The 27,974-nt window shown below is 40.8% G+C and overlaps 2 protein-coding genes across 12 annotated transcripts in view; one reads left to right on the top strand and one right to left on the bottom strand.

Annotated features, from left to right (window-relative positions):
• AAGAB (alpha and gamma adaptin binding protein) overlaps nt 1-1,381 on the bottom strand; it is a 61,184-nt gene extending 59,803 nt beyond the window's left edge. Inside the window, exon 1 of one of the 4 annotated variants that reach the window (XM_033189651.1) lies at nt 1,060-1,381. In XM_033189651.1, the coding sequence (XP_033045542.1) occupies nt 1,060-1,150 (91 nt within the window). In that variant the 5' untranslated portion in view covers nt 1,151-1,381. Of the gene's footprint in view, nt 1-869 lie in introns of all 4 variants that reach the window. The other 3 variants (XM_033189650.1, XM_033189654.1, XM_033189652.1) reach the window with 3 other exon arrangements.
• A 49-nt stretch (nt 1,382-1,430) lies between these two features.
• The window catches only part of IQCH (IQ motif containing H), a 256,264-nt gene continuing 229,720 nt past the window's right edge, over nt 1,431-27,974 (top strand). For 7 of the 8 annotated variants that reach the window (XM_033189642.1, XM_033189645.1, XM_033189641.1 and 4 more), the window contains exons 1-3: nt 1,444-1,592; nt 8,569-8,691; nt 10,479-10,573. In XM_033189642.1, the coding sequence (XP_033045533.1) occupies nt 1,542-1,592; nt 8,569-8,691; nt 10,479-10,573 (269 nt within the window). In that variant the 5' untranslated portion in view covers nt 1,444-1,541. Of the gene's footprint in view, nt 1,593-8,568; nt 8,692-10,478; nt 10,574-27,974 lie in introns of all 8 variants that reach the window. The other variant, XM_033189649.1, reaches the window with a different exon arrangement.

Here is a 27,974-nt window from a genome sequence, read left to right as displayed (position 1 = left end):
TCCAGCCTGGGCAGCAGAGTGAGACCCTATCTCAAAATAAAAATTAAAAAAAGGAGAGAAAAGAGAAAGTGAAGGGTAGCCAGGCGCAGTGGCTCACGCCTGTAATCTCAGCACTTTGGGAGGCCAAGACAGGAGGATCACTTGAAACCAGGAGTTGGAGACCAGCCTGAGCAACATAGCAAGACCCTGGCTCTACAGAAAATAAAAAAAAAAGCCAAGGTTCGTGGTGTGAGCCTGTAGTTCCAGCTACTTGGGAGACTGAGGCCGGAGGATCACTTGAGCCCAGGAGTTCCAGGCTGAAGTGAGCTATGATCGCATCAATGCACTCCAGCCTGGGCGACAGAGCAAGATCCCGTCAATAGAACAGAACAGAATAGAACACAACAGAGAAAAAGAAAAAGAAAAAGAAAGAAAAGGAAAGGAAAGGAAGAAGGAAGAAAGAAAAGAAGGTAGGTAGGTAGGTAGATTAGGTGACTTGCTTGAGATCATACAGCTAAGTCACTACTCTGATTCTAAGCCATACACTTAAAACACTTAAAACAGAAGTCTTGAGTTACCTATAATTCAACTTCACAGAGCCCTTTAGTAGAGTTGGCTTATGATCCAGTCCCAAGTATTCCTCTTTTAAGAGTTACTAAGTCTGACAGCCATTATGAGGGTCTATAAGCAAAAGCACTAGCCCAGTCATACCCCAAAACTCATGTTGGCGGAGAGCCCATGCCTCAGAAGAAAGGCGTGAATAACTAGAGTGTAGGGGACAAAGCTAAGAAGTCTTATAATGTACACATTAAGAAGCAACCAAGAATTCAAAGGAAACACTCCCCAGAGCAGCAAGGATAGCAACATCACGATATCAACAATTCCAGCACCTTACACTCCTGTAACCTAGCGCAATTTCCGCAGAGCCTTCAGGTTCATCTCAACGGATCCTCACAAAAACCTGTGGGCTGGGCTGGGCAGAGCGGGAAATCAGTCTCACTTTACACAAGAAGCCGAAAGGAACGCAGAAGAGGGCCGGGTGGGCAGAAAAGCACGAGATTAAGAGCCAGGGGCAGCCACCTGGGGTGACTGGGCGCCTCCACTGACTGGAGGAAGATCGCAGGGCCCGCGGCGAGGACAAGGCCCAGAGAGGCCGAGGTGCTGGATCCATCGCCCGCCAAGGCTCAGGGCCTTGGAGGTCGGCCCAGGCGCCTATCTACTCACGTTGGACCAGCTGGTCTCCAGAGAAGGCGGAGGAGCAGCTGGTGACCAACGCACAGGGTACGCCCGCAGCCATAGCTGCGCTCGCGAGCCGGTTCCGTCTGGCAGCCGCTTCCGCCTTGGACTGCACCATGGCCGCCGGCGCGAGGGGGAGACACGCCGGGGAGGGCGTTCTCGGAATGACCAGGCTGCCCTGACCCCGCCCTCAGACCCCCTTCCGCTCCCAGCGTGGAACAGGCCAGGCCGCGCGTGGTGTTGCCATGGGGACGAGCGGCCCCGGCTGAAGGTTTCCATGCTTGGAAACCGCGCCTCGGCGGAGGTAGCAATTCCCTGACCTAGCCATGGCTCAGAACACTGAAAACCACGACCCTGTCGGATCCATCTTAATCCAGGTGGGAAACGGGCCTCCCCCGGCCCTGTCCAGCCGCGCCACTTCCGAGCGAGGCCCCGCGCGCCCATTCACTGGCGCTTAGCCATTTGGTGCGCCGTCCCTAGACTGCCTTCTACACGCGAGAGGCTCCCCAAAATGCCCACCCAGACCTTCCCCCACGGCTTAGCGCACTCCCGGTGACTTACCGTGTAGGTTATGCCCCAGAAGTACGACCTTTCTGCCTCTGGGAAAACTCACGCTGAGGCCCCATTTTTAAATGTTACATTCTGAAAAATTTGAACCCATGACGTCGGGAGCGGAGGAGAGACAAATCAGACACTCTAGGAGGTGATAAGAAATTTGGAGACAAATTGAAATATATGCATTGCTTTTCTTAAACTCCTCAGTTTTTTAGATCTAAATGTTCCTTGTTGGGGAACACACACACAGAAAAATCAAGAGAACTTGGAATGAAAAGATGTAACATTTAGAAACTTGGTGAAAGAGCTTTTTAATTTGAGAGGGGAAATGTCAAGAAAGTCTTGTCCAATACAGGACAGTTTGTAACAGTTGCACTCAGATGTTTCTGAAATGATTATAGCATTTTGTTTTCACATTTATGTGAGGTAGCTTTAAGATATTTCCACATATATCATCGGTTTTAACTATCACATATATAATAGCTGCATTTGACTAAGTCTTGAAGTCATTTGTCTAAGGTCACTCTATCAGGACTGTCACTCGGTCGGTCTGAAGTGGGTCTTATGAAAGGGATCTAATTTTTCTGGCAGAATTTTGATCTCTTACCTCCCATCTGGGAGAGACTTCCCTAAATCTACCTTTTCCCAAATACAAGCCCCTAAACTCACCAATTTCATACACTTCCCCTTTAAGAATCATACCTAGGCCGGGCGCGGTGGCTCAAGCCTGTAATCCCAGCACTTTGGGAGGCCGAGGCGGGCGGATCACAAGGTCAGGAGATCGAGACCATCCTGGCTAACACGGTGAAACCCCGTCTCTACTAAAAAATACAAAAAACTAGCCGGGCGAGGTGGCGGGCGCCTGTAGTCCCAGCTACTCGGGAGGCTGAGGCAGGAGAATGGCGTGAACCCGGGAGGCGGAGCTTGCAGTGAGCTGAGATCTGGCCAGTGCACTCCAGCTTGGGTGACAGAGCGAGACTCCGTCTCAAAAAAAAAAAAAAAAGAATCATACCTAAATCTTACCTGATCTTTCTGATCTTTTATCACTCTCACTTTCACCATCACCCAGCAATGAATTTAACCAAACTAAAAAGTCTGAGGGAACAGTCCCCAAAAAACTGCCCTAACTTCAACACTCACTACCTGCAAGTTTAGGGGTCCCCAGAACCACCTCACTCAGACAAGCTGGGTACAAACTTAGGGGCCGCATCACCACTCTCACATTCAATGATTCACTAGAACTATTCGTAGAACTCAGGAAAGTGCGGTGCTCACACCTCCAGTTTTATTATACTGAAAGCATACAAATTAATCAGCCAAGGGAAGAGATGCATAGGACAGAGTCCAGGAGGGGTCCAGATACAGAGCTTTTGGTAATCTTATCCCTGTGGAGTCATGGACATCATTACCTGCATTACGTCCTTCCAGCCACAATATGTGACAATATGCATAGAATATTGCAACTAGAGAAGCTTATCTGAGGCTTTGATGTCCAGAATTTTTACTGGGGCTCAATCTCACACTGCTGTTGTGGTTCACCATTAATCTCCATCCCCTCCTGAATACTTTTAGCCTCCCACTGTTCCAGAGGTCTGAGCTGATACAGCATGGGTCAAAACACCCATTATAAATCATGTTGTTAGACTGTCTGGTGGCTAAAGCCCACAGACAAAGACTTTTCTATCAGGCAGGACATCCCAGGGGCCTAGAGATCACCTCCCAGTAGCCAGGGGCAAAGACTGGACCCCTCTTTGGGTAAGGTTAATTCTTTGCTGCACATACCCCCTCGTTTTATAGATTCCAAATAATTAGAACAATAATGGAGACTCCTACCTAGGATACAACATTATAGTAATAGATAACTGTTGACACTGACTTGTGAGATGGGTCAGAAGAGCTAATAGTCATATCCTTTTTGATATGCACCCCTACTTGTTTAAAAGGATTCCTGTGGACATATCAAGTAAAGGGCTGTGTAGAGGAAGAGAGCCTACCTGTTAACCAGATTATTAAGACTGATTCCTGTATAGTATAAAATTCTATTCTCTACATGTAGAATATGTATAGTGAGGAAATTTGGAAGACTTTCCCTACTTTCCCAATGAATCCTGAGAATTTGTGAGTATGTAGCACCACCCAAATGTGCCAACATGGATTCCACTTCTGTTTGGGGCTATGGTTTATTTCCCTTAGACAGGCTACCAATAATTAGTATGTCTAGTGGAAAGCACTTGATGGCGAGTCAGAATACTGAGATCTGACCATGGCTTTGGCATTCTCACAAGTAGAGACTTTGAGCTAGTCACTTCACCTCTCTAGACCTCTTCCTTTTCCATAGGGACACTTTCCTCTTCCATAAGACATATAGTTTGGATTAGGTTCACTTCTGACTCTAACTTGTCCCGATTTCCCCAAGCTACATCATTTACTGTAAAAGTAGACTTCCTTTCTTGTTAGCCTAGGCAATCAAATTGTTTCTGGCAAATCAGTGGGTGAGTGAGTGTGTGTGTGCTATAGACTGTAAAGCAGAGGTACTTTACATTTTGACTTGCTTCACCCCTAATACGGTCAGTTAGGTCCGTGTATCAATCAGATATATTAAACAGCTTTTTAGACCAGTGGTTCTCAAAGGTGTTGTAAGTATTATTTTTTAGCTCCAGTTTACAGAAGACACTTAAGTACAAAGAAGTAAAGCATCTTGCCCATTGTAATACATCCAGTGTGTATTGATCCTTAAATAGGCTATGGCATGTTTATGAAGTCATCTTGAAGTAGTGTGGTAGCGACTCTGGGAAGTTTCCAGTCATACTTTGTAAATCTTAGAAGCTTTGTTTTTATGCTTCATTAAAATGTGGTAATATTCTTAACATATCTCTATAAATGCTTGCTTGACCCAAATATTAAACATGTTTGTGTAACAAATATTACCTGATTTTATGATTCAAAATTAGCTTTTTAATTAAAATCCAGCAATTGTGTGTTAACACAAAAAAACAATAATTGTGTGTTAACACTGATCTTGGGAATAAGGGAGCTCAATTGACAGTTTGCTATTTTCATTCTTATCAACCTCTCTGTCTGATTTGCCAGGTGCATACAATATAAAAATGAATGAAGTTGGCCAGGTGTGGTGGCTCATGCCTGTAATCCCAGCACTTTGGGAGGCTGAGGCAGGTGAATCACTTGAGGTCAGGAGTTCAAGACCAGCCTGGCCAACATGGCAAAACCCTGTCTCTACTAAAAAATACAAAAATTAGCTAGGCATCATGGCAGGCACCTGTAATCCCAACTACTTGGGAGGCTGAGGCAGGGAGAATTACTTGAACCCGGGAGGTGGCGGTTGCAGTGAGCCGAGATTGCGCCACTACACTCCAGCCTGGGCAACACAGCAAGACTCTGTGTCAAAATAAAAAAAGGCCAAGCGTGGTGGCTCATGTCCCAGCACTTTGGGAGGCTGAGGCGGGCGGATCACCTGAGGTCAGGAGTTCGTAGACCAGCCTGGCCAACATGGTGAAACCCTGTCTCTACTGAAAATACAAAAATTAGCCAGGCATGGTGGCAGGCTCTTATAATCCCAGCTACTTAGGAGACTGAGGCAGTAGAATCGCTTGAACCTGGGAGGTGGAGGTTGCAGTGAGCTGAGATCGCGCCGTTGCACTCCAGCCTGGGGGACAAGAGTGAGACTTTGTCTCAAAAAAAAAAAAAAAAAAAAGAGAATGAAGTTAACATTAAAGATAATTGAGGTAATGAGAATGACTCAGCCAAACTCTAGCAGAGATGAAGAAAATGGAATTTTATACTGCTTTTGACAGTGTAGAATCTGGTTTCATGGCTCTTGTAAAGTCTAGAGCAAATCTTTGCTGTATTAAATCTTTCAAGGGCTTCTCATTAAGTAGCTGTGTCCCCAAATTGTCAAAATAATAATCTTTCTCCAAGTAGAAAATTTATGGAAAACAAGGTGTTTGATGATCACAGAGATGATGGATGAGATGTAAAATTTCAATATGGTAGATTTGGATCTATTTGAAGAAAGAACAGAGATTTAGAACTCAATCTCTTTTTCTACCCAAGTCCAGTGTAACTTTTTCTATAGTACTTGTCTTTATTGCAATTATACAAACAGATGAGTGGTTGTTAGAGGGGAGGAGAAAATAACTAGCAAGAAAAGGAAAATCTCTTGAGAAAGATTAGGGAGCAAGTTATTCAATTAATATTTACGTAAATTCAATTAACATTTACAGAGTGTTAGTTTCACTTTCACTAACACTCTGTAAGGAGTTTCACCAGGTTTTACCAGTCAGAAGAGGAGAATTAACATTTGTTCAGTGCCCTCCTGTGTGCTTAACACTATACAAAGTACTTATATATTTTTACTCATTTTGTTCTTGCCACTGTTTTGAGATAGCTATTATTATTCCCATTTTACAGATGAGAACACGAAGCCTCTAAGAGACTAAGTAACTTCCCCAAATTCAGTTTAGTAAAGAAGGAAGCAGGATTCCAATTCACATCTGTCAGCACCAAAGCCTATATTGATTCATTTTCATACATATTCCTTTCATTTTCATTCAGCAGTTTTAAGTAGATTAATTCTTTTTTATCCTGGACAAAGAAATTAGAAATTCAGAAAATTTGGATGTTTATGGAAATCGTGTGACTAATAAGTGATCGAGCTAGGAATTATATTCAGCTGCCTTTTATTGAGTTCTGGCTATGTACCAAGGCTGTTACATACTATCTCACAACTCTGTGAGAAAGTATCATTGTCCACACAAGGCAGGTGAAAAAAAAACAAACCTTTGGCACAGTTTTTACTCCCTCCTGTAGTTGATAGACATAGTTACAGAAATATACATGGAGCTACAGATACTAGAAGAGGGAAAGTCAGTACATTCAAAGGAGGAACCAAAAACTGCAGGCCTAGAAAGGGCCTTGCCCTTGAACTCCCTCTCTCTACTTTCCAAATGTCTTCAGACAATAGATGGCAAATAGCTTGCAGCAGTAATTTGGACAAAACAATAGAAAGAAGTACATCTTTATCCTTAGTGCTTACAAGCAAGCAGTAGGTATGTTCCAATTTCAATCTGTGAGCTCTGAAGGCCTTACCTGACAATTTGTGCAAAGTACAAATGACCAGATGTGTCTGCCAGCCTGTGATGCCCATCAGTGAAAAGATGTAAATTCTGATCTTTTGAATACTTGGCTCCATGGGAACATTTGAGATTAATCAATAACACAGGCTGGGTCAGTGTTGAGTCCAGTTATACTAACAGAGAAAAAGTAACTTCTTCAAAATGCTTTTAGCAACCCAATTTGCAGATTGTTATTGGTGTGACTATTGCTGAAACAGGTGCTGGGTTCATAAATTTGCATAACAAAATGTTTTTCTTGTGGCAGCAGCCCATACAATAATTGGTGCCATCTGTATTTATCTGAAGTTTGGTTTCTAATATGAATGCAGTGAATCTTGTGCTTTCTAATTTCATAGGGCCCATTTTATTCTGAGGGTGCCTGATGTTGGAGAGATGTTCATCATTTCCAAGGAAAATACAAATTGAAGGAAAAATGTTAAAGTAATAACATATGTTCCTTTTTCTTCAGGGATTATTTTCATTTCTCACTACATAAAACAAAATCAAGGTCACAACACCTACCAAACTACTTCTTCAGAGCAGTAAGTGGGGAAGACCCAGCCTAGGATGGAAAACCAACAGGCACTGACAACACATTTACAATAGTCTTTTGAAAGACATTGCTTCTGCTACAACTTCTTTGCTGGAAGTTTTTTGTTTTCTTTCCTCTTAACCAATTTGTGGAAATTGGAGTCTATCACAAACCTCTTATTTCTGACTCAACTCTTTTACCACTTAAGAAAGCAGAAACCATTTGAGTTGCAGTGTTATCTTAAATCTATTTCTAATGGGAGAAGGAAAAACAGAAGTAATATGAAAGCATCATTTTTCACAATCTGAAAGACAATAATAGAGCATTCCCAATAAAGAATACCTTAGAAGGGCCGGGCGCGGTGGCTCAAGCCTGTAATCCCAGCACTTTGGGAGGCCGAGACGGGCGGATCACGAGGTCAGGAGATCGAGACCATCCTGGCTAACGCGATGAAACCCCATTTCTACTAAAAAATACCAAAAACTAGCCGGGCGAGGTGGCAGGCGCCTATAGTCCCAGCCACTCGGGAGGCTGAGGCAGGAGAATGGAGTAAGCCTGGGAGGCGGAGCTTGCAGTGAGCTGAGATCTGTCCACTGCACTCCAGCCTGGGTGACAGAGCGAGACTCTGTCTCAAAAAATAAAAATAAAAAAGAATGCCTTAGAACCAGACTGGGCATGCTGACTCACGCCTGTAATCCCAGCACTTTGGGAATCTGAGGTGGACAGATCACGAGGACAGGAGTTTGAGACCAGCCTGACCAACATGGTGAAACCCCGTCTCTACTAAAAATACAAAAATTAGCCAGGCATGGTGGCATGCACCTGTAATCCCAGCTACTCAGGAGGCTGAGGCAGGAGAATCGCTTGAACCTGGGTGGTGGAAGTTATAGTGAGCCAAGATCACGCCATTGCACTCCAGCCTGAGCAACAGAGCGAAATTCCATCTCAAAAAAAAAAAAAAAAAAAAAAAAAGAATGCCTTACAACCATAAAACTGGTCCTTTTCCATGAATACCATAAAATCAGCTTTATGTCTCCACCAGTTCAAGTACCTAGCAAACCTTTAAGATAAATAACTGCTATAGGTGGACTGTGTGTGAATTATTTCAGTATTTTTCATTTTTTATACCTATAGATCCATGAAGACCTTTATCAGTTAAAGGAGGAATTAACAAAATTCTCACCTGAGGAAAAAGGAGAGACTCTAGACATTCAGAGTCTTGAAACAGCAATCAAAAGGACTGAAATGGGGTTAAAAGTAAGTAGAGCTTTAGATATTAAATAAAATACTGGAAGGATACAAAGCATCCTCTAGAAAAAAGGAATTGCAGTTCTCATAGAACCCTGCATAATTCTGTAACAAAGCTGAATTTAGGGTAGTCATCAGCATTCTTGTTTTGTTATTTGTTCTCGTGATAATTATTAACTGATTGATTTATATTCTGTCATATTTCACAAAGAATTTAAGTAGGTTCAATGTAAGATTATGCAGTGACAACTCCTAAAATCTGGTTTTATAAAAATAACTTGGAGTATGAAAATATGGTTTTATAAAAATAACTTGGAGTATGAATAATTACTATCACTTGATCTTAACCAAAAGGCCAAGAAGCAATGAAAAATAATTACTGTCAATCCAACAATATACCTGACCAATATATTGCAGATTTTCTGGGATTTACTGAGATTCCACAAGAGAAGAGTTGGCTGGGCACAGTGGTGCAGGCCTGTAATCCCAGCACTTTGGGAGGCCAAGGCAGGCAGATTACTTGAGTCCAGAAGTTTGACATCAGCCTGGGCAACATGGCAAAACCCCATCTCTACAAAAAATTTTTTTAAAACTTTAGCCAGGCATGGTGGCACACGCCTGTAGTCCCAGCTACTCAGGAGGCTGAGGTGGGAGGATCGCTTGAGCCCAGGAAGTCAAGGCTGCAATGAGCCTTGATTGCCCCACTGCATTTCAGCCTGGGCTACAGAGTGAGACCCTGTCTCAAAAAAAACAAAAACAAAAAACTAAATAAAAAATAAGAGTTGACTTTCCCCTCATAGCCTAAATATTTTGAGCTATTTGTTTTTGTAATATTATCATCAAGTGGGCAAAACTAAAGAAATATACCACTATTGGGACAGAGAAATAAAATAGATAGGAACTTCATCATTACAAACAGATCTAAGGTCAGGGGAGAATCCAGTCTTCAGACCAGGATAATATTCATTTACAAAACAAGCTAATGGAGTCCATCTTCCAAATAAGGTCCATCTCCAGCTTCTAGACCTCTTATTTTCAGTGTCTCTGCTCTTGATTCAGACTTTTAATCTACTCTGTTACCTGCTTCATCTCTGAACTCCTAAGGCTGTGAGAAATGAGGTATATTTTGTAGCACATCATTGTCATATTACCTGATGATGAGAGGGCTGGACCCAGCTGGAGTCTTTGGGTTGGCTCATTTAAATAATGTTACCTAAAGACCAAATACTGTCTTTGGATGCTTGTTTGAAGTCCCTGTGAGAAAAAGACATTACTCCATGTCTGTATTGCCTAGTAGATTTACCTGGCTAAAAATGCACTGACTATTGTGCACTATTTTATTTGTAAAAAGTGCCACAGAGGCTGGGCAATATAGGGAAACCCTGTCTCTGCAAAAAATAAAAAAATTAGCCAGGTGTGGTGGTGTGTGCCTGTGGTCCCAGCTGCTCAGGAGGCTGAGGTGGAAGGATTGCTTAAGCCCAGGAGGTTGTGGCTGTAGTGAGACATTATGACACCACTGCCCTCCAGCCTGGGCCACAGAGCAAGATCCTGTCTCAAAAAAAAAAAAGTGTGTGCCACAGGTCACTCCAGCTTTGAGTCTCAGTTTATTATGCTTTCTGCAATAGTTGAAGTAATTTGGCCTTGCGATGCCTAATGATACCTTAGGCATGTAATAATACACAGCATCTTGTGGTTTTGACTTAATTACAGGATTCAGAGTGTTAACCTAATGAAGTAAATTAGCCGGGTATCTTAAGTCCACAATAATTGCCTAAACTTTGACATTTCTGTAACAGATTCACATTGAGAAGTATTTAAATGTTGTAAACCAGAATGTGTTAACAACTGCTGTTAATGATGAGAGCTTATATACTCCCCAGGCTTCCAAATGGTAAGTAAAATAGCCATTTAGAGCCCAAAGTAAATAAAATTGAGAAATAACTTTTCTCACTCAAGTGAAATGACTATAAAATATAGGCAACATTTTCTTGGCTTTGTTAACATCCTTTCTATTCAGTAGAGATTTTGCATAAGAAGTTAATGGTAGATCAAGTACAGTGAACATTGTTCAGGTGAGGGATGCATTAAAACCAAGACTACACCACTAAATAATATTAGGCAGTTTCATCCCTACTGCCTGCAAGGCACTTGTATTAGTTATCTATAGTATAAGAAATTACTCATGTAGTTGCTTAGAACAATAAATATTTATAGTTTTTTATGGGTCAGGAATCTGGGCACAGTATATACATGGAACAGAATTATACTTGTACCCTCAAGTTTATGCAGATTAAAAAAAAGTAAGTTAATGGTAGAATTTGGACTTCAATGAAGTGATTATAGAATATTTCTATTGAGTTCTAATGCTTGACACTGTAACAATTATTTCAATATCCTGGGTTTTGCTGTTACTCTTTGTTGTTATTTTGTAGCGAAAGGTATCTAAAATTTAACTTTTAAAGGAAACATTTTAATGCAAATCAGTTTTCACACTATTTAGATCATGTGGTGCTTTAGGGTTTTTAGAATGTCTTATGTGCTTGATTATACAGATAATTTTGGTATCCAGGGTAAACAAAAATAAAACTTGCTTGAAATATCTATTATGTGCATCCTAAGAGATGATTTATTAAAATTAGAATCGAGTTAAAAATAAGTGACCTTGCCTTATCTTTGGACTCTTTACACACAGGCCTCCTGGATTTGAATGAATGTATATTAAGCTTTTGTACTAAACTTAAAAATCCCGTAGCCCTTATTTGTGTTTTATATATGTACCCAGCATAAATGAATAATATCAGGCAGTGAAGTAAAGTTTCATAAACAGTGCACGAGAAGTGAAGGAAAGCTGTAGACATAGCCAAGTCAGTACTGGGGAGCAGAGCTTTGGGTGTACATTGGACCTGTCTCCCTTTCCCTACATGAAGGCAGTGCCACAGGTATCCATCATCCTTTGGTAGAGGCAGCCCTTTCCTGGTCTCCCTATTTTTACCTGGACCTCCTTGCAGATACAGACATCTGTCATCTCTATATTCATCACAGTTTCATCCCTACTGCCTGCAAGGCACTTGTATTAGTTATCTATTGTATAAGAAATTACTCATGCAGTCATTTAGAACAACAAATACTTATAGCTTTTATGGGTCAGGAATCTGGGCACAGGTGAGCTAAGTGCCTCTGGCTCAGGGTCTCTCACAGGCTGCAATTTAAGTATTGACTGGGGCAATCTCATCTGAAAACTTGACAATGGGTGGAAGGACAGGGAAAGATCTGCTTCCAAGCTCACTCTTACAGTTACTGGCAGGCCTTTGTTCCTCACTATGTGGGTCTCTCTTAAGCTGCCTGAGTATTTCTACAGCATGGCAGCTGGTGACCCAAAAGAGATCCAGAGAGTGGAAAAGAGTGCCCTAGATGGAAGCCACAATCATTTTCTAACCTGATCTCAGAAGTGGTATCACTTCTACTCTGTTCTGTTGTTAGAAGTGAGCCAGTAGGTTTAGCCTACATTCAAGGAGAAGGGATTATATAAGGGCATGAATACCAGGGGTGGGGATCATTGGGGGCCATCTAGGAGGCCAAATACCACTGTACTCCTCTGTTTATCTTCATGATTCAGTTATGGTCTCGCTCTCTCTCTCTCTCTCTCCCTCTCTCTCCCTCCCCCTCCCTTCTTCCTTCCCTCCCTCTCCCTCTCCTCCCTCCTTCTCTTACTTTCTCTCTCCCTCCCCACCGTGTGTGTATATATATCAAGAAGTATCAGATGAATTTGTACTGTGTGCTAGCACTGAGAGAGAGACAGAGAGAGAGAGACGTGATCTTGCTCTGTTGACCAGGCTGGTCTTGAATGCCTGGGGTAAAACGATCCTCCTGCCTGGGCCTCCCAAAGTGCTGGGATTATAGGCATGAGCCACCATGCCCGGCTCCTCTTCTTTATTAAGCTTTTCCTCAACTCTTCAAATGATTTCTGAACGTATGTAGCAGTCATACTATACAACTTACTTGTCATACATCGTTTATTACCTTATATTGGTAGTTACTTCTTCATTGCTCTTGAGGACAGTGACAAAGTCTCATGTCTCAGTAGTCCCAGTTTACCATAGTGTCTTGTACATGGTTCAGAGATGGTAACGAACTATGTATGATTTAGTACCTCATATTTCTTAAAATACTGGAAAGAATTATAAGTAACTAACCTCTGCCTTCCTGGAAAATTATTGACATGTGATCTTATGAGGGGAATAGGAGAAAAATCATTCCAGAATGCTGATCTTGAGCTGGGAACCTGGAGAAGCAGAAAGGTCTGAATGTCCAAGAGATATGGACCTGATGATGCAGGAACACTATTCTTTACAGTATCAACACATTGACCCTCCAGAACTCCACAAACTTCTGGGTGAATCTAAAAACCTATTCTCTTCGCTTCTCCCTTATCCTTACTTCGGCATCCTGAATTAGACTATCTTTTCTGCCTATATTTAATTCAAGTCAAGAAGTATCAAATGAATTTGTACTGTGTGCTAGCACCATGGCTAGTGCTCTTTGGAATTCAAAAGAAGGTTATTACCTTGAGAACTTTAGAGTCTAGTCAGAGAGACAAACTCAGTGCATGGTGGCACATGGGTAAAAGGTGATATAAGTCTGTCAAGAGATCAGAACCTTGAGAGTTTGATATGGGCTACTCTAGTCTGGAAAGATTTCAAGGGTAAAGTAGTACTTGGGCTCAGGCATGCAGAAGGCAAAAAGGACAGCTTTCTGAGAAGGAAAAATTACCATGAATGAAAAACCACATAGGGAATAAACGTAGGAGGCCTGTTCATTTGTGAAGACCAGTGAGCTTGGAGATGAGAAATGGGAAAACAATTGAAGAGGTAAAGTGGGGGTAGACTGGGCAAGAGTTTAATACTAGATAATAAAGTTTAAATTCATCTTAGAAAGTAGTAAGCTGTTGAAGCCTTTTGTGTCAAACTGTGACATGACAAAAGTGACATTTTATAAAGATTAATCTGAGAATGCTGTATAGAGTGGATGGGAAAGGTTATGGTCTAGAGATAAGAAAGTAGTAGATGGATGGCCATAATTACCCACACATTCATTTCGTAACTTATTTATCATGCATTTATTCAACATTTATTGAGCAGCTGCTATTTACCAAGCAGCATGCTAGATATTGGATATATACTAATTAGACATAGACCTTGGCCTTGTAACTCAAAGTTTAATCTGAGGTATACAAGCCTGGACAAAAATGATGATGGGGAAGTAAAAGGAAAGGTTCGATGTGAGACATTTGGAAAGAATCTCAATGAACATAAGATTGTATAGAAGTAGAATGAATGAGACTCAAGGATGACCCTAAGATTTGGGATTTGGGACACTGAGAAGATAGAGGAATCATTCATCTAAAATGATAGCTAAGAAGTCAATTTTTTTTTTTTTGCCTCTCAAGAAATCTTTTTTTTTTTTTTATACTTTAAGTTCTAGGGTACATGTGCACTACATGCAGGTTTGTTACATATGTATACATGTGCCATGTTGGTGTGCTACACCGATTAACTTGTCATTTACATTAGGTATATCTCCTAATGCTCTCCCTCCCCCCTCCTCCCACCCCACGACAGGCCCCGGTGTGTGATGTTCCCCTTCCTGTGTCCAAGTGATCTCATTGTTCAATTCCCACCTATGAATGAGAACATGCGGTGTTTGGTTTTCTGTCCTTGTGATAGCTTGCTGAGAATGATGGTTTCCAGCTTCATCCATGTCCCTACAAAGGACATGAACTCATCCTTTTTTATGGCTGTGTAGTATTCCATGGTGTATATGTGCTACATTTTCTTAATCCATTCTATCATTGGTGGGTATTTGGTTTGGTTCCAAGTCTTTGCTATTGTGAATAGTGCCACAATAAACATACATGTGCATGTGTCTTTATAGCAGCATGATTTATAATCCTTTGGGTATATACCCAGTAATGGGATGGCTGGGTCAAATAGTATGTCTAGTTCTAGATCCTTGAGGAATTGCCACGCTGTCTTCCACAATGGTTGAACTAGTTTACAGTCCCACCAACAGTGTAAAAGTATTCCTGTTTCTCCACATCCTCTCCAGCACTTGTTGTTTCCTGACTTTTTAATGATCACCATTCTAACTGGTGTGTGATGGTATCTCATTGTGGTTTTGATTTGCGTTTCTCTGATGACCAGTGATGATGAGCATTTTTTCATGTGTCTGTTGGCTGCATAAATGTCTTAAAGAGAAGTCAATCTGAGGAGGAAAGAGCAAAGTTTTGTTTTTGACTTTGCAGTAAGGTTACTTGGAACTTTCTAATGCAGATGGGACTTGATTTGGGAGACAATGAAGCAGGAGATAAGCAGTTTCAAGTTTTAAGACCCAGTAGGTTGAGATGAGGAGCTAAGATTAGAGAAATAGATAGGGCTACATGCCAGTTTTGAAAAAGTCTTGGAAACAAGCAGACCAGAAGTCAGATAAACAAAGGTACATTTGTATAGCATGTTATTACAGTGTACTTTTATATATTAGTACATGATCTCAAATAATCCTTACAACAACGCTGTGAAATTAGTGTTATTACTATCCACACTTTATAGATGAGGAAACTAATACTGAATAAATTGCTCAAGATTACAAGGCCAAGAAGTCTAAAGGAATTCTAATAAAGTCCAATCTTTTTGTTCAAAGTCCATTGTCTTTTCTGTAATGGCAATGAAAGATAGTATGATGGTATTTGCAAGTTATTTTCAATATTTTAAAATTCTTTAAAGAATTCATGATTAGTAGGCTGGACACAGTGGCTCACGCCTGTGATCCCAGCACTTTGGAAGGCCAAGGCGAGTGGATCACCTAAGGCCAGGAGTTCCAGACCAGCCTGGCCAACATGGTGAAACCCCATCTCTACTAAAAAAAATACAAAAATTAGGCTGGGCGTGGTGGCTCATGCCTGTAATCCCAGCACTTTGGGAGGCCGAGACAGGCGGATCACGAGGTCAGGAGATCAAGACTATCCTGGCTAACGTGGTGAAACCCCTTCTCTACTAAAAACACACACACACACACACAAAAATTAGCTGGGCATGGTGGTGGGCGCCTGTAGTCCCAGCTACTCAGGAGGCTGAGGCAGGAGAATGGCATGAACCCGGGAGGTGGCGGTTGCAGTTAGCTGAGATCGCTCCACTGCACTCCAGCCTGGGTGACAGAACAAGACTCTGTCTCAAAAAAAAAAAAACCAAAAAAAAAAAAACCAAAAAAAATTAGCCGGGTGCTGTGGCATGCACCTGTAGTCCTGGCTACTCCAGAGGCTGAGGCAGAAGAATTGTCTGAGTCCAGGAGGCAGAGTCTGCAATGAGAGATCCCGCCACTGCATTCCAGCCTGGGCAACAGAAGGAGGCTCTGTCTCCAAAAATAAAAAAAAGAGAAGAAAAAGAAATCATGATAAGGCTAACTAAAATTTCAAAAATAGGCTCTTGATTTAAACAATTAAATGAGTTAAAATATGCTAGTTCATACTAATTAAACACTTTAGTTTGTGGTTATTTATATCTTTAATTTTTAAATTTAGAACTAAAACTATGACTTGCAAATAAGTTAATATACATAATCTTAAAACAATGAATCTATAGGGAAAATAATAAAAGGGGTTCTTGGAGAAGAAAATATTAGAAGTTACCTTACCAACTTAAAATATTGGCTCTTAGTTTGAATTCAAGAGAGCCTACCAAGGCAAAGTGCAGTGCCTATATAGTTGGTAGCCAAGAGGCCTGTAGCAGATGGAGAAGGTATGTCATCAAAGGATCAAGCATACAAGCAGCAAGTAAGAAAGCCTCAGAATGGAAGGGATGGGGAAAAGCAAACAGGAGAAGAGCTGTCACCAATTCTAATGAAAGAATCCAATACTCAAGTTCTACTGTCTCTGCCTTCCTCTTTATCCTTTCATCTTGACAGAGAACTAGGAGTTTGGACTGTAGATTGTCAGGTTATGATAGCTGAAAAGAGCTACCCAGGTAGCAATTGCAGCTACAGAGAACAAAACAGACAGTATCTGGCAGAAATCTTTAAGAACAGTTCTCTTTTGCCAAGGAGTGCCTTTGCTCCTTACTAGAGTCTGGAAGAGTGAAGGAAGACGTTGACTGAGGCATGGAGTTAGTTCCCAGAAGTGGTACTTGGATCATATCTTTCCTATTCAGTATAGTAGTATAATCATTGGCCTTCTTACCAGGAAGATGGGGAGCCTGTCAAGTTTGTATGGGCCCTATAAGCCTGGAGGAGTGGCATGAGCATCTCTCAGTCCTAGCTGTGAATGTGTAGGGCTAAAGTGGCATGCCATCAGAAACGAAATGAGATGGGACAAGGTCAAACAAAAAAACTGGAGAAAAAGCCAAACTGGGTCTTCAAAGTAAACAAGCAGGTCCTGAAAGTCAAAATGAAAGTCATAGCATGTGACTCAGGGAAGAAGAGAAGCAACAGCAGTAGATGGGAATAGATAGAAACAGGAGAATCCCGGAGATGGGAGACTATGGCCCGTGACTGACATTTTCTCTGCTCCCAATCATACCTGGTTCTGCACTTGCCCTAAGACACTGTCATAAATAGACTTGGCTTCAGAGTCTGGCATGGACTGTTAGGAGATTGTATCCAAAGCAGGTTACAGAGCCCAGATTTTCTTCAAGTTCTCATGCCTAGAAGGAGGAGATGGGACAATTCATGGCATTTTTCTTCTAAGATTCCTTAACAAAGTCCTTAGACTACCCAAGTAGGAAGTTGTTTTTCATTTACCAATAGCACAATTCACTGAAGAGTGGGCTGCTTAGTCACAATCTTGATCGGGGGTCAAAGAGGAGACTTAACTTTCTCTAAGTTTTGAATTGGGACAGAAGAAGGTCCTGGCCTTTTATTGACATAGCCATCGGTCAAAGGATTTGGGCATATATTCGTAATATGTGTATATTTATTTATAAATTATATATTTTTATTATATATAGTACATACATTATAAAATGTACCAACATATAAATTTTTTAGTAAGATAAATACGAAATAAGTATGTTTAAAATTTTTAAAAATTGTATGAATTGCACAAAACTTTTAGTTCTTGCTAATAGTGTTCATTAACTATAATGTTCTGGTTGCTTAATCTTGTTAATTATGGTGGCTTTATACCGGCTGTAATTAATATCTCAAGACATCATACTCTGTACTTAGGTGAGGTTTAGCATTGATGATAGGTGTAAGTTCATAATTTCAGTTAGTCTTCTGGATAAGTTTTGGGGTTTTCTTGGCTGACTTTTCTTAAAAGTTGGATTGGATCATCATCATTTTTACTTTCTAATGTGGGTGAAGAAAAAAAGCTCATGCTGAGAGTAAAAATGTCAACTCTCATTTTCTTGTTAATGGATGCTTATCATTATCTTCAAAATACGGTGTGCTTTTTGCAGAAGGCCTTAAGACACATCCGTTTTTTCAGTCTTAGCACACTTGAAATTAAATAACACAATTCATAAACCCACTGCATGAGTAAACTGCAGTCCATTCTAATGCTCTGAGAGCAAACGCACCAGTGCTGGTCCACTGTTTTGTGGTTTGGAGACTCTACTCTCAGGTTGCCTTCAGAGCTGCAAGGGACGTTACCACATGAGGGATCGACTGACAGGCTGAATATTGAATGGTAGTACAAAGTAATTTCTTATTTATTTCTTTTTAAATGTAAATAGAAGTTCTTATACTTTCCTCACATGACCAATGGCATCATCTTATGTATCACCCGGGATGTGGGTACTGTATTTGAGAGACAACAGGTCTAGAGTGATGGTTCTCAAACTTTTTTTTTGAGACAGAGCCTGTATCTGTCGCCCAGGCTGGAGTGCAGTGGTGCGATCTCGACTCACGGCAACCTCCGCCTCCCGGTTTCACTCCATTCTCCTGCCGAGTAGCTGGGACTACAGGCGCCCACCACAACGCCCGGCTAATTTTTTGTGTCTTTGGTAGAGACGGGGTTTCACCGGGTTAGCCAGGATGTTCTCGATCTCCTGATCTCGTAATCCGCCCGCCTCGGCCTCCCAAAGTGCTGGGATTACAGGCGTGAGCCACTGCGCCCGGCCAGGTTCTCAAACTTTTATTTGCAGTTTTCTTTCACTGGCTCTCAGGAGGGCATCCTAGAATCTGCATTTTAACAAACATTCTTGGTATTTCTAATGCAGATGATTTGTCCTAGGAATCTCTGAGATGAGCATGACTGCCTGGAACCAATATTTTTTTGGACACGTAGAGAGCCTTTCTCTGTATGATTGAGAGCTTGGTCCTGGAAATTCTACTACCCCGTTGCTGTGAAGGATTGGAGTACCTCTTGCACTGGGACTGAGCCAGGACTGGAATCCGGCAGTCAGGCTAGCAGGAACTGCCAGTGCCTGCTCAAACTGTGAGGCTGATGAAGTATCAGAGGCCAGAAGTCCCAGGGCAGCAACTCCTTCTGAGAGGGAAGGCATATAATGACTGCAGATCTCTGTTTGTTCCTTTGACAGCAGAGCACAGTTCCTATGAGTAACTGAGAATCAACATTGTTTAGATATGGGGCTTCACTTTATCTATGGAAACCCAGGAAATAGGGAGAGTTCATTCCAAATGAATACTATCCCTGGATACACCTTGAAAAAGGATTTAGAACAGAGAGGCAATAACGATCCTCTTCATTGTCATCTTTATCATGATCTTCATGATCATCATTAATATTTTCATAACACCCTTGACAGTTTGCAAAGGACTTTCTTTAAAATTACAAGGTAAATATTTACTCTTTCTTTTTAAAGATGAGGAAACTGAGGCTCAGAGTTTATGTAAACCAGTCCTAGATCACATGCATAATCACTGATGAGGCTGGAATCCTAATCAAATATCTACAACCTAGCACTCTTTGCTCCATACCTGCCTGAAAATCAGAAAGACTAATTTTCACAAAAGATCGTTTTCCTTTTTAGCCAGCATTGCCTAAGGGAAAATCTGGTAGTTTTGCCTGGTAGAGACAAACCAGTAGGTACACAAAGTGATGATAGCGAATGCCAGCAAATGCAATATTCTCCTAGCAGTAATCTTGAAACAATGATAAGGACATTATCAAAAGAGTTCAAAGTGCTTTTGTATTGTTTTCAAAATAGGTTTCACTGTTATCCACACTTTGGCAATGATTTTTCTTTTATGTCAAAGGATAGTTCCTCCTCTTACCATTGCTGGCTTTCATAAATTTTATTAAAATAGCTCTTGATATTTGCTCACACTGTTCTTAATGACCATGCTTTGCTTATTGACGCTAGGAGGGTGACTGCCATCTGTACCAGCACTATCAGAACTGCACAGAAATCTTCGTTTTATGCTTGCTCTGTTGTGCTACTATTTGGTGGGGAGGAAGAAAGAAACAAGAACAAAGCAAGTAATAGTGAGAAAAAGTGAGGGTAACAGGTTTTTGTTCAATGGTGAGTGTAGATTAGAAGGTGTCTTGTCATTCAATTATTGAAATACCATGGATCCCATCTATTCTGGGTTGTTCCAGTGCAGTTATATACGATACTGACCACATTCTAGTCACAAACACACACACACACACACAGAGAAAGCATGCATAACAAGATGTTAACACTTGGGGCCGGGCGCGGTGGCTCAAGCCTGTAATCCCAGCACTTTGGGAGGCCAAGACGGGCGGATCACGAGGTCAGGAGATCGAGACCATCCTGGCTAACACGGTGAAACCCCGTCTCTACTAAAATATACAAAAAATTAGCCGGGCGAGATGGCGGGTGCCTGTAGTCCCAGCTACTCAGGAGGCTGAGGCGAGAGAATGGCGTAAACCCGGGAGGCGGAGCTTGCAGTGAGCTGAGATCCGGCCACTGCACTCCAGCCTGGGCGACAGAGCGAGACTCCGTCTCAAAAAAAAAAAAAAAAAAAAAAAAGATGTTAACACTTGGTAATCTATGTGAGGGGCATTCGCATGCTCACTGTTCTTTCCATTTTTCTTTGGGTTTGAAACTTTTTAAAATAAAAAAACAAACTTTTAAAACAGAATTACAAAATAAAACATAACAACAAACTGGAAAAATATTTGCAACAGAAATGATACAAAAATTGCTAAGATTCTTAAATACAAAGTATACTTGCCAAAACAACAACAACAACAACAACAACCCAACACTTGATATAGACAGAAGGGCATCAACAGACCACTCACAGAGAGAGAAATGCAAGTAACGAGTAAGCATGTGGAAAGTGTTTAATGCCACTGGTAACTGATGAAACACAAACGAAAAAAAAATGTTTCATCTTACAGATAAACCAGAGAAATGCAAATCAAACAATGTATTACTATTTTTTCTTCAAAAATAAGCAAAACAAATTAATTTAAACCACTGTAATACTCATTGCTGATGAAGGTACAGCAACTGGGCATACTTTTATCCTTCTGGTGGAAGTGTAAATTAGCACACAGTTCTTTCTTCATTCAGTTTATTATTTTGTTGATATATAATAGTTGTATATATTTTCTTTTTTTTTTTGAGATGGAGTCTTGCTCTGTCGCCCAGGCTGGAGTGCAGTGGCGCAATCTTGGCTCACTGCAAGCTCCGCCTCCCGGGTTCACGCCATTCTCCTGCCTCAGCCTCCCGTGTAGCTGGGACTACAGGCGCCCGCCACCGCACCCGGCTAATTTTTTGTATTTTTAGTAGAGATGGGGTTTCACCGTGTTAGCCAGGATGGTCTCGATCTCCTGACCTCGTGATCCTCCTGTCTCGGCCTCCCAAAGCGCTGGGATTACAGGAGTGAGCCAGTGCGCCCGGCCACAATAGTCGTATATATTTTCAAGGTACATGTGATAATTTGATACATTCTTACAATGTGTAAAGATCAAACCAGGGTAATTGGATTTTCCATCACCTTAAATACTAATTTTTTCTTTAAGCTAGAAACATGCAAATTATCTTCTAGGCATTTTGAAATGTACAGTAGAGTCATGTTAACTATAGTCACCCTACTGATCTGTAAAACCTAGGTTTTATTTCTTCTCTCTAACTGTATGTTATGCCTGATTTGTTTTTATAAGACCACCAGAGCGGGCACAAAAGAACCAGCGACTAGGCAAGTGTAGGAGCAAAACTGCAAGTTTATTTTGGTCACCTAAGGTGTGGGGAAGAGGTCTGTTGGCCTCCGGCAAAGAAGGCCGACAGAGTCCCCCGGTGGGGCTCTCGGACGGAGTTCCCACAGTCCCGACATCCCGACAGGAGTGGGGCTGTGAGAAGGCCGCACGTGGCGTCCCTCCAGAGCGGCTTTTCTAGGAGTGGGAGGGCAATAGGCGGGGCACGAGCGTGTCGGGGGGGCGTTCTGCAGGTGCAACCAGGTAAATCTTGGTCTCTTCAGATTGACATCACCTGGCGCATGCCTAGTTGGTCTGCACCTTCCCGGGTCGCCGCATTTTCCCGCACGCGGGAAAAGCTGGGGGTAGGGGGGGGATGAAGAACCCGGAAGTGCACCATCTTGCCTCCGTTCGTCCAAACAATGCCCATTAATCAACCTCTCTTCAACACCCCTTGTCCCTCTCCTGCCCTCTGGTAACCACCAATCTACTCTCTATATTCATGAGATCCACTTTTTTTTTTTTTTTAAGCTCACACATGTGAGAACATGAGCTATATTTGTCTTTGTTTATACTTGACTTATTTCACTCAACATGATGACCTCTAGTTCGATCCATGTTGCTATGAGTAATATGATTCCTTTGTTTCTTAAGGTTAAATAATATTCCATTGTGTATATATCACGTTTTCTTTATCCATTCATCCATTGATGGGCACTTAGGTTGATTCCAAGTTTTGTTTATTGTGAATAATGCTGCAATAAACATGGGAATGGAAATCTCTCTTCAACATATTGATTTCCTTTCTTTTGGATATATACCCAGTAGTGTGATAGCTGGGTCTTATGGTAGTTCTATTTTTAGTTTTTTGAGGCACCTCCATACTGTTTTCCATAGTGGGTATACTTTACTGAATTCATTAATCAGTTCTAACAGTTTTTGGTGGTGTCTTTAGGTTTTTCTAAATATAAGATCATGTTGTCTGTGAACAAAGCTAATTTGACTTCTTCCTTTCCAATTTGGATGCCTTTATTTCTTTCTCTTGCCTAATTGCTCTGGTCAGGATTTCCAGTATTATATGGAATAAATGTTGTGAAAGTGGGCATCCTTGTCTTATTCCAGATCCTAGAGGAAAGGCATCCAGTTTCTCCCTGTTCAGTATGATGTTGGCTATGAGTTTGTCATATATGGCCTTTACTATTTTCAGGTATATTCTGTCTATACCCAGTTTGCTGAAGGTTTTTTTTTTTTTTTTATCATGAAGGGATACTATGGTTTGTTTGGCTCCACCAAGTTTCATGTTGAAAGTTGATCCCCAACGTTAGAGGTGGAACCTGATGGAAGGTGTTTGGATTGTGGAGATGGATCCCTCGTGAAGGGATTGGTGCCATTCTCATGGGAGTGAGTGAATTCTACTCTTATTCTCCATGGGAACTGATTGTTGAAAAGAGACAGCCACCTCTTCCTCTGTTTTGCTGCTTCTCTCACCATGTGATCTCTATGTACTGGCTCCCCTTACCTTCTACCATGAATGGAAGCAGCCTGAAGCCCTGACCAGAAGCAGATGCTAGCACTATGTTTCTTTTATAGCCTGCAGAAGCATGAGCCGAATAAATCTGTTTTTTAAAAAATTACCCAGCCTCAGGTATTCCTTTATAGCAACACAAACAGAATAAGACAAGGGATGTTGAATTTTATCAGATGCCTTTTAGCATCTATTGGAATGATATACTTGGGTGCTCCAGTGTTGGGTACATAGACAGTTATAATTGTTCTATCTACTTGCTGAATTGACTCCTTTAATGATATAATGACCTTCTTTGACTCTTTTCACAGTCTTTGACTTGTAGTCCATTTTATCTATGTATAATTACTCATCTTTTGGAGTTTCCAGTTGCATGGAATATCAACTCCATGTCTTTACTTTCAGTCTGTGTCTTTGTAGTTGAGGTGGGTTTCTTGCAGGCAGCATATAGTTGGGTATTGTTTCTTTTATCCATTCAGCCGCACTGTGTTTTTTAATTGAAGAACTAAATCCATTTACATTCAGTCTTATTATTGCTAAGTAAAGACTTACTGTTACCATTTTGTTGCTTGTTTTCTGGTTGTTTTATAAATTCTCTCTTCCTTTCTTACTGTCTTTCATTGTGGTTAGATTATTTTTCTCTGGTAGTATGTTTTAATTCATTGCTTTTTAATTTATTTTTAATTACTTAATTTATTTTTGTGTTGCCCAGGCTGGAGTGCAGTGTTGCAGTCTCAGCTCACTGCAACCTCCGCCTCCCAGGTTCAGGCAATTCTCCTGCCTCAGCCTGCCAAGTGGCTGGGATTATAGGCGCCTGCCACCATGCCTGGCTAATTTTTGTATTTTTAGTAGAGACAGGGTTTCATCACATTGACCAGGCTGGTCTCAAACTCCTGACCTCAAGTGATTTGCCCACCTCAGCCTCCCAAAGTACTGGGATGACAGGCACGAGCCACCATGCCTGGTCTGAGCCACCATGCCCAGCCCATTGCTTTTTATTTCTAATGTATCTTATTATAGTTTTTTGCATTGTGGTTCCCATGAAGCTTATGAAAACATCTTCTAGATATAATAAGTTATTTTAAAGAGATAATGTTATCTGAGATCACTAAAAAATAATAGAAACAAAAAAAGTTTAAAAACTCTACAATTTAAGTCCAGCCCCCATACATTTTGACTTTTTTTGGTCTCACCTTACATAGTTTTATATTGCCTATCTTTTAACAGGTTGTGTAGCTATTACTGTTTTTAATAGATTTATCTTATAGGCTTCATACTTGAGTTTGAGTAGGTGGTACACCACAGAGTATTAGTGTATTCTGAGGTTGTTTATGTACTTAATTTTACCAGTGAGTTTTTTTACCTTCCAGTGTTTTCTCTTTGCACATTAGTGATTTTTTTCTTTCAGATTGAGTAACTCTCTTTAGCATTTGATGTAACATGGGTCTGGTGATGGTGAATTCGCTCAGCTTTTGTCCGTCTTGGAAAGACTTTATCTTAGCATATTTGAAGGATACCTCTGATGGATACAGTGTTCTTCGATAGCAGTTTTTTTCTTTCAGCACTTTGAAAATGTTTTCACACTCTCTCGGCTTATATAGTTTCCATTGAGAAGTCCTTTGCCAGATGAACTGGACCTCTTTTATGTGCTATTTGCTTCTTTTCTCTTGCTGTTTTCAGGATCTTCTCTTTGTCCTTGACCTTTGAGAGTTTTATTAGTATATTTTGGGATGGTCTTATTTGGGTTGAATCTATCTGATGTTCTCTGCCCTTCCTGTACCTGGATATTTATGTCTTTCTAAAGTTTTCAAAAGTTTTCTGTTATTGTTTCTTTAAATAAGCTTTCTACCCCTTACTCTTCTTCAACTCTCTCTTGAACATCAATAATTTTTAGATTTGGTCTTCTGAGGGAATTTTCTGTATCTTGTAGGTGATCTTCATTCCTTTTTATATTTTTCTTCTCTGACTGTGTGTTCTCAAATAGCCTGTCCTCAAGCTCACTGATTCTTCTGCTTTATCCATTCTGCTGTTGAGAGTCTCTACTGAATTTTTTAGTTCAGCATATGTATTTCAAGATTTCTGTTTGGTTTTATTTTTATTATTTCAATCTCTGTTAAATTTCTTTGATAAATTTCTTAATTGATTTTCTGTGTTATCTTGGTGATCACTGAGTTTCCTTGTAATTGCTATTTTGTTCTTGGTCAGTGAGCTCGCATATCAACATCTCATTAAGGTCAGTCACTGGTTCCTTGCTTTGTTCATTTTGGGGAAGTCATGGTTCCTTGTTTGCTGTTGTTGTGGCTGTATGTCTGTTTCTTTGCATTAAAGGATTAGTTATTTATTCCAGCCTTCTCTCTCTGACTTGTTTTGGTTTTTAATGGATATTTTTGCTTTTTTCTTTGTAATTTGTATCTTCCCCCCCCACCCCAACTAGGTTGCTGTCTCCTTTTTGGCACTAGATGGCACCTTAAGCCCAGGTTTGCGTCGAATCTAATAAAGGATCAGAGTGCTGCCTGTCCCAAATGGAAGAGGTCCCAAAGGGGATATTCTGGCAATGTGGGTCACCTGGCCAAGGGTTTGTGCCAAGGGGACCTGTGGAACATATTTCCTACAGCGTGGTACTGCCACTCTGATTTGGTGTCTCCCTTGGCCTAGTTATAGAGCAGAATTTCTAGGGTTGGGATGATTGTCTCACCTCTCCACTTTGTCTCTGGCTGTCCTCAGGGATATTTGTCCCTTCAAGTACTCCTGATACTTCCCATGGGTTGAGGTAGGGACAAGTCTTTATTGTCAGGAATCCAAGGTGATAGGGAAGCTGGTTGTCAACCTTGATCTCACTTTTTCTAGTGAAGAAACCATGAGTTGAGGGAAATATTTTCACATGCTGGGTGCAAGGCAGATTGTGGAGAGGGGAGTCATGGATATGGAAATCTGATTTCCTTTCCATCTGCTTGGAGTTTTTTCACTTCTCCATGGCCCCGGGAACTGTTTCATCCTCATCTTTGGGTTCTGGGTTATTGCTGGTAATAATCTCGGTAATGTATGTTTGTTTTTAGTTTTCTGTTGTGAGAGCATGAAGCCAGCTTGCTTCTATGCTGCCATTTTGGAACTGGAAGACAGCATGAAGTTCTTAAAAGCAATTTTTCAATATATATGAAAAAATTTAAATTATTATTTTGGGCCGAATGTGGTGGCTCATGCCTGTAATCTCAGCACTTTAGGAGGCTGAGGTGGGAGGCTTACTTGAGTCCAGGTGTTTGAGACCAGCCTGGGCAACATAGTGAAACCCCATCTCTACAAAAAATTTTTTAAAATTTGCTGAGTGTCATGGCATGTGCCTATAGTCTGAGACAGGAGACTGAGATGTGAGACTGAGACAGGAGAGTTGCCTGAGCCTAGGATATTGAGGCTGCAGTGAGCCATGATTGTGTCACTGCACTCCAGCCTGGGTGACAGAGTGAGATCTTGTTTCAATAAATAAATATGTTTTAATTTAGTAATTGTAGCTCTAAGAATTATCTTAGGAAATAAGGAAAGATATACATTAATGTCTGTATAAGTATGTTCATTTTAGCATTGTACCTAAAGCAATAACTTTGGATATACCTTAAGTATCAACAGTAAAAGAATGATTAAATTCATTTTAACACATCTATATGTATGTTATGTAGCTATTAAAACTGATATTGAAGAAATTTTAATGACATGGAAAATTTCTCACAGCATATGCTGAGGGAGAAAAAAGCAGGGTACAAAATTATATCTCAATTCAATTACCAGTATCTAAATTCACTTCTAAACACATCATCCATGGAAGTAAAAGGATTTAAGAAATACACCAAGATACTTTCACTTCTGGGAAGGTGGTAACATACTGTATTTTATGCCTCCTGCTAAGTACAACTAAAAACTCTGGACATTATATGTAAAACAAACTTTAAAAGACTCTGCAAGACGGAGAGAAGGCAGACCAGCAGAGGGTCTTGAGACACAAGGAACAGCATGGTAGTGAGTGTCCTGGGTTTTCCTTTTGCCTCATATAGCCCATAGCAAACATATATAATTTTTCTTCCGTCCAAATAATTTCCTTTAACAGGAAATTCTTGCAAGACAGGTCTCAGGCAACAAATTCTCTTAGTTTTTATTTGTCTCAAGACATCTTTATTTTCCCTTCACTTTTGAAGGTTCGTTTTTACAGGTTAGTGGGTTTTTACTTTCCACATTTTAAATATTTCAATTCATTCTCTTCTTGCATAGTTCCTTAAAAAAAAAAAGTTCAGTATAATTATTATCAATAGATAAGGTGTTTTTTTCTCCCTGACTTCTTGCAAGATTTTCTTTGTCTTTGGTTTTTCATAGTTTAAATATGATATGTATAGGTGTAGGGTTTTGTTTTGTTTTGTTTTGTTTTTTGCATTTATCCTGGTCAGTGTTCTCTGAAATTCCTGAATCTGTAGTTTGGTGTCTGTCGTCAATTTTGGAAAATTCTCAGCCATTATTACTCAAATATTTCTTTGGTTCTTTTGTCCGTTCTTTTTCTTGTATTCCTGTAATGAGTATGTCACACTGTTTGTAACTGAATATTCTGTACTGTTTCGTTCATTCTTTTTTCCTCTCTGCGTTTCACTTTGGGGAGTTTATATTGAC

This window comes from Trachypithecus francoisi, unplaced genomic scaffold (assembly GCF_009764315.1).
Source record: "Trachypithecus francoisi isolate TF-2019V2 unplaced genomic scaffold, Tfra_2.0 Lachesis_group3, whole genome shotgun sequence".
Classification (NCBI taxonomy): Eukaryota; Metazoa; Chordata; class Mammalia; order Primates; family Cercopithecidae; genus Trachypithecus; species Trachypithecus francoisi.
The sequence above is the reverse complement of the archived record's forward strand: the minus strand, read 5'-3'. Positions and strand labels throughout refer to the sequence as shown.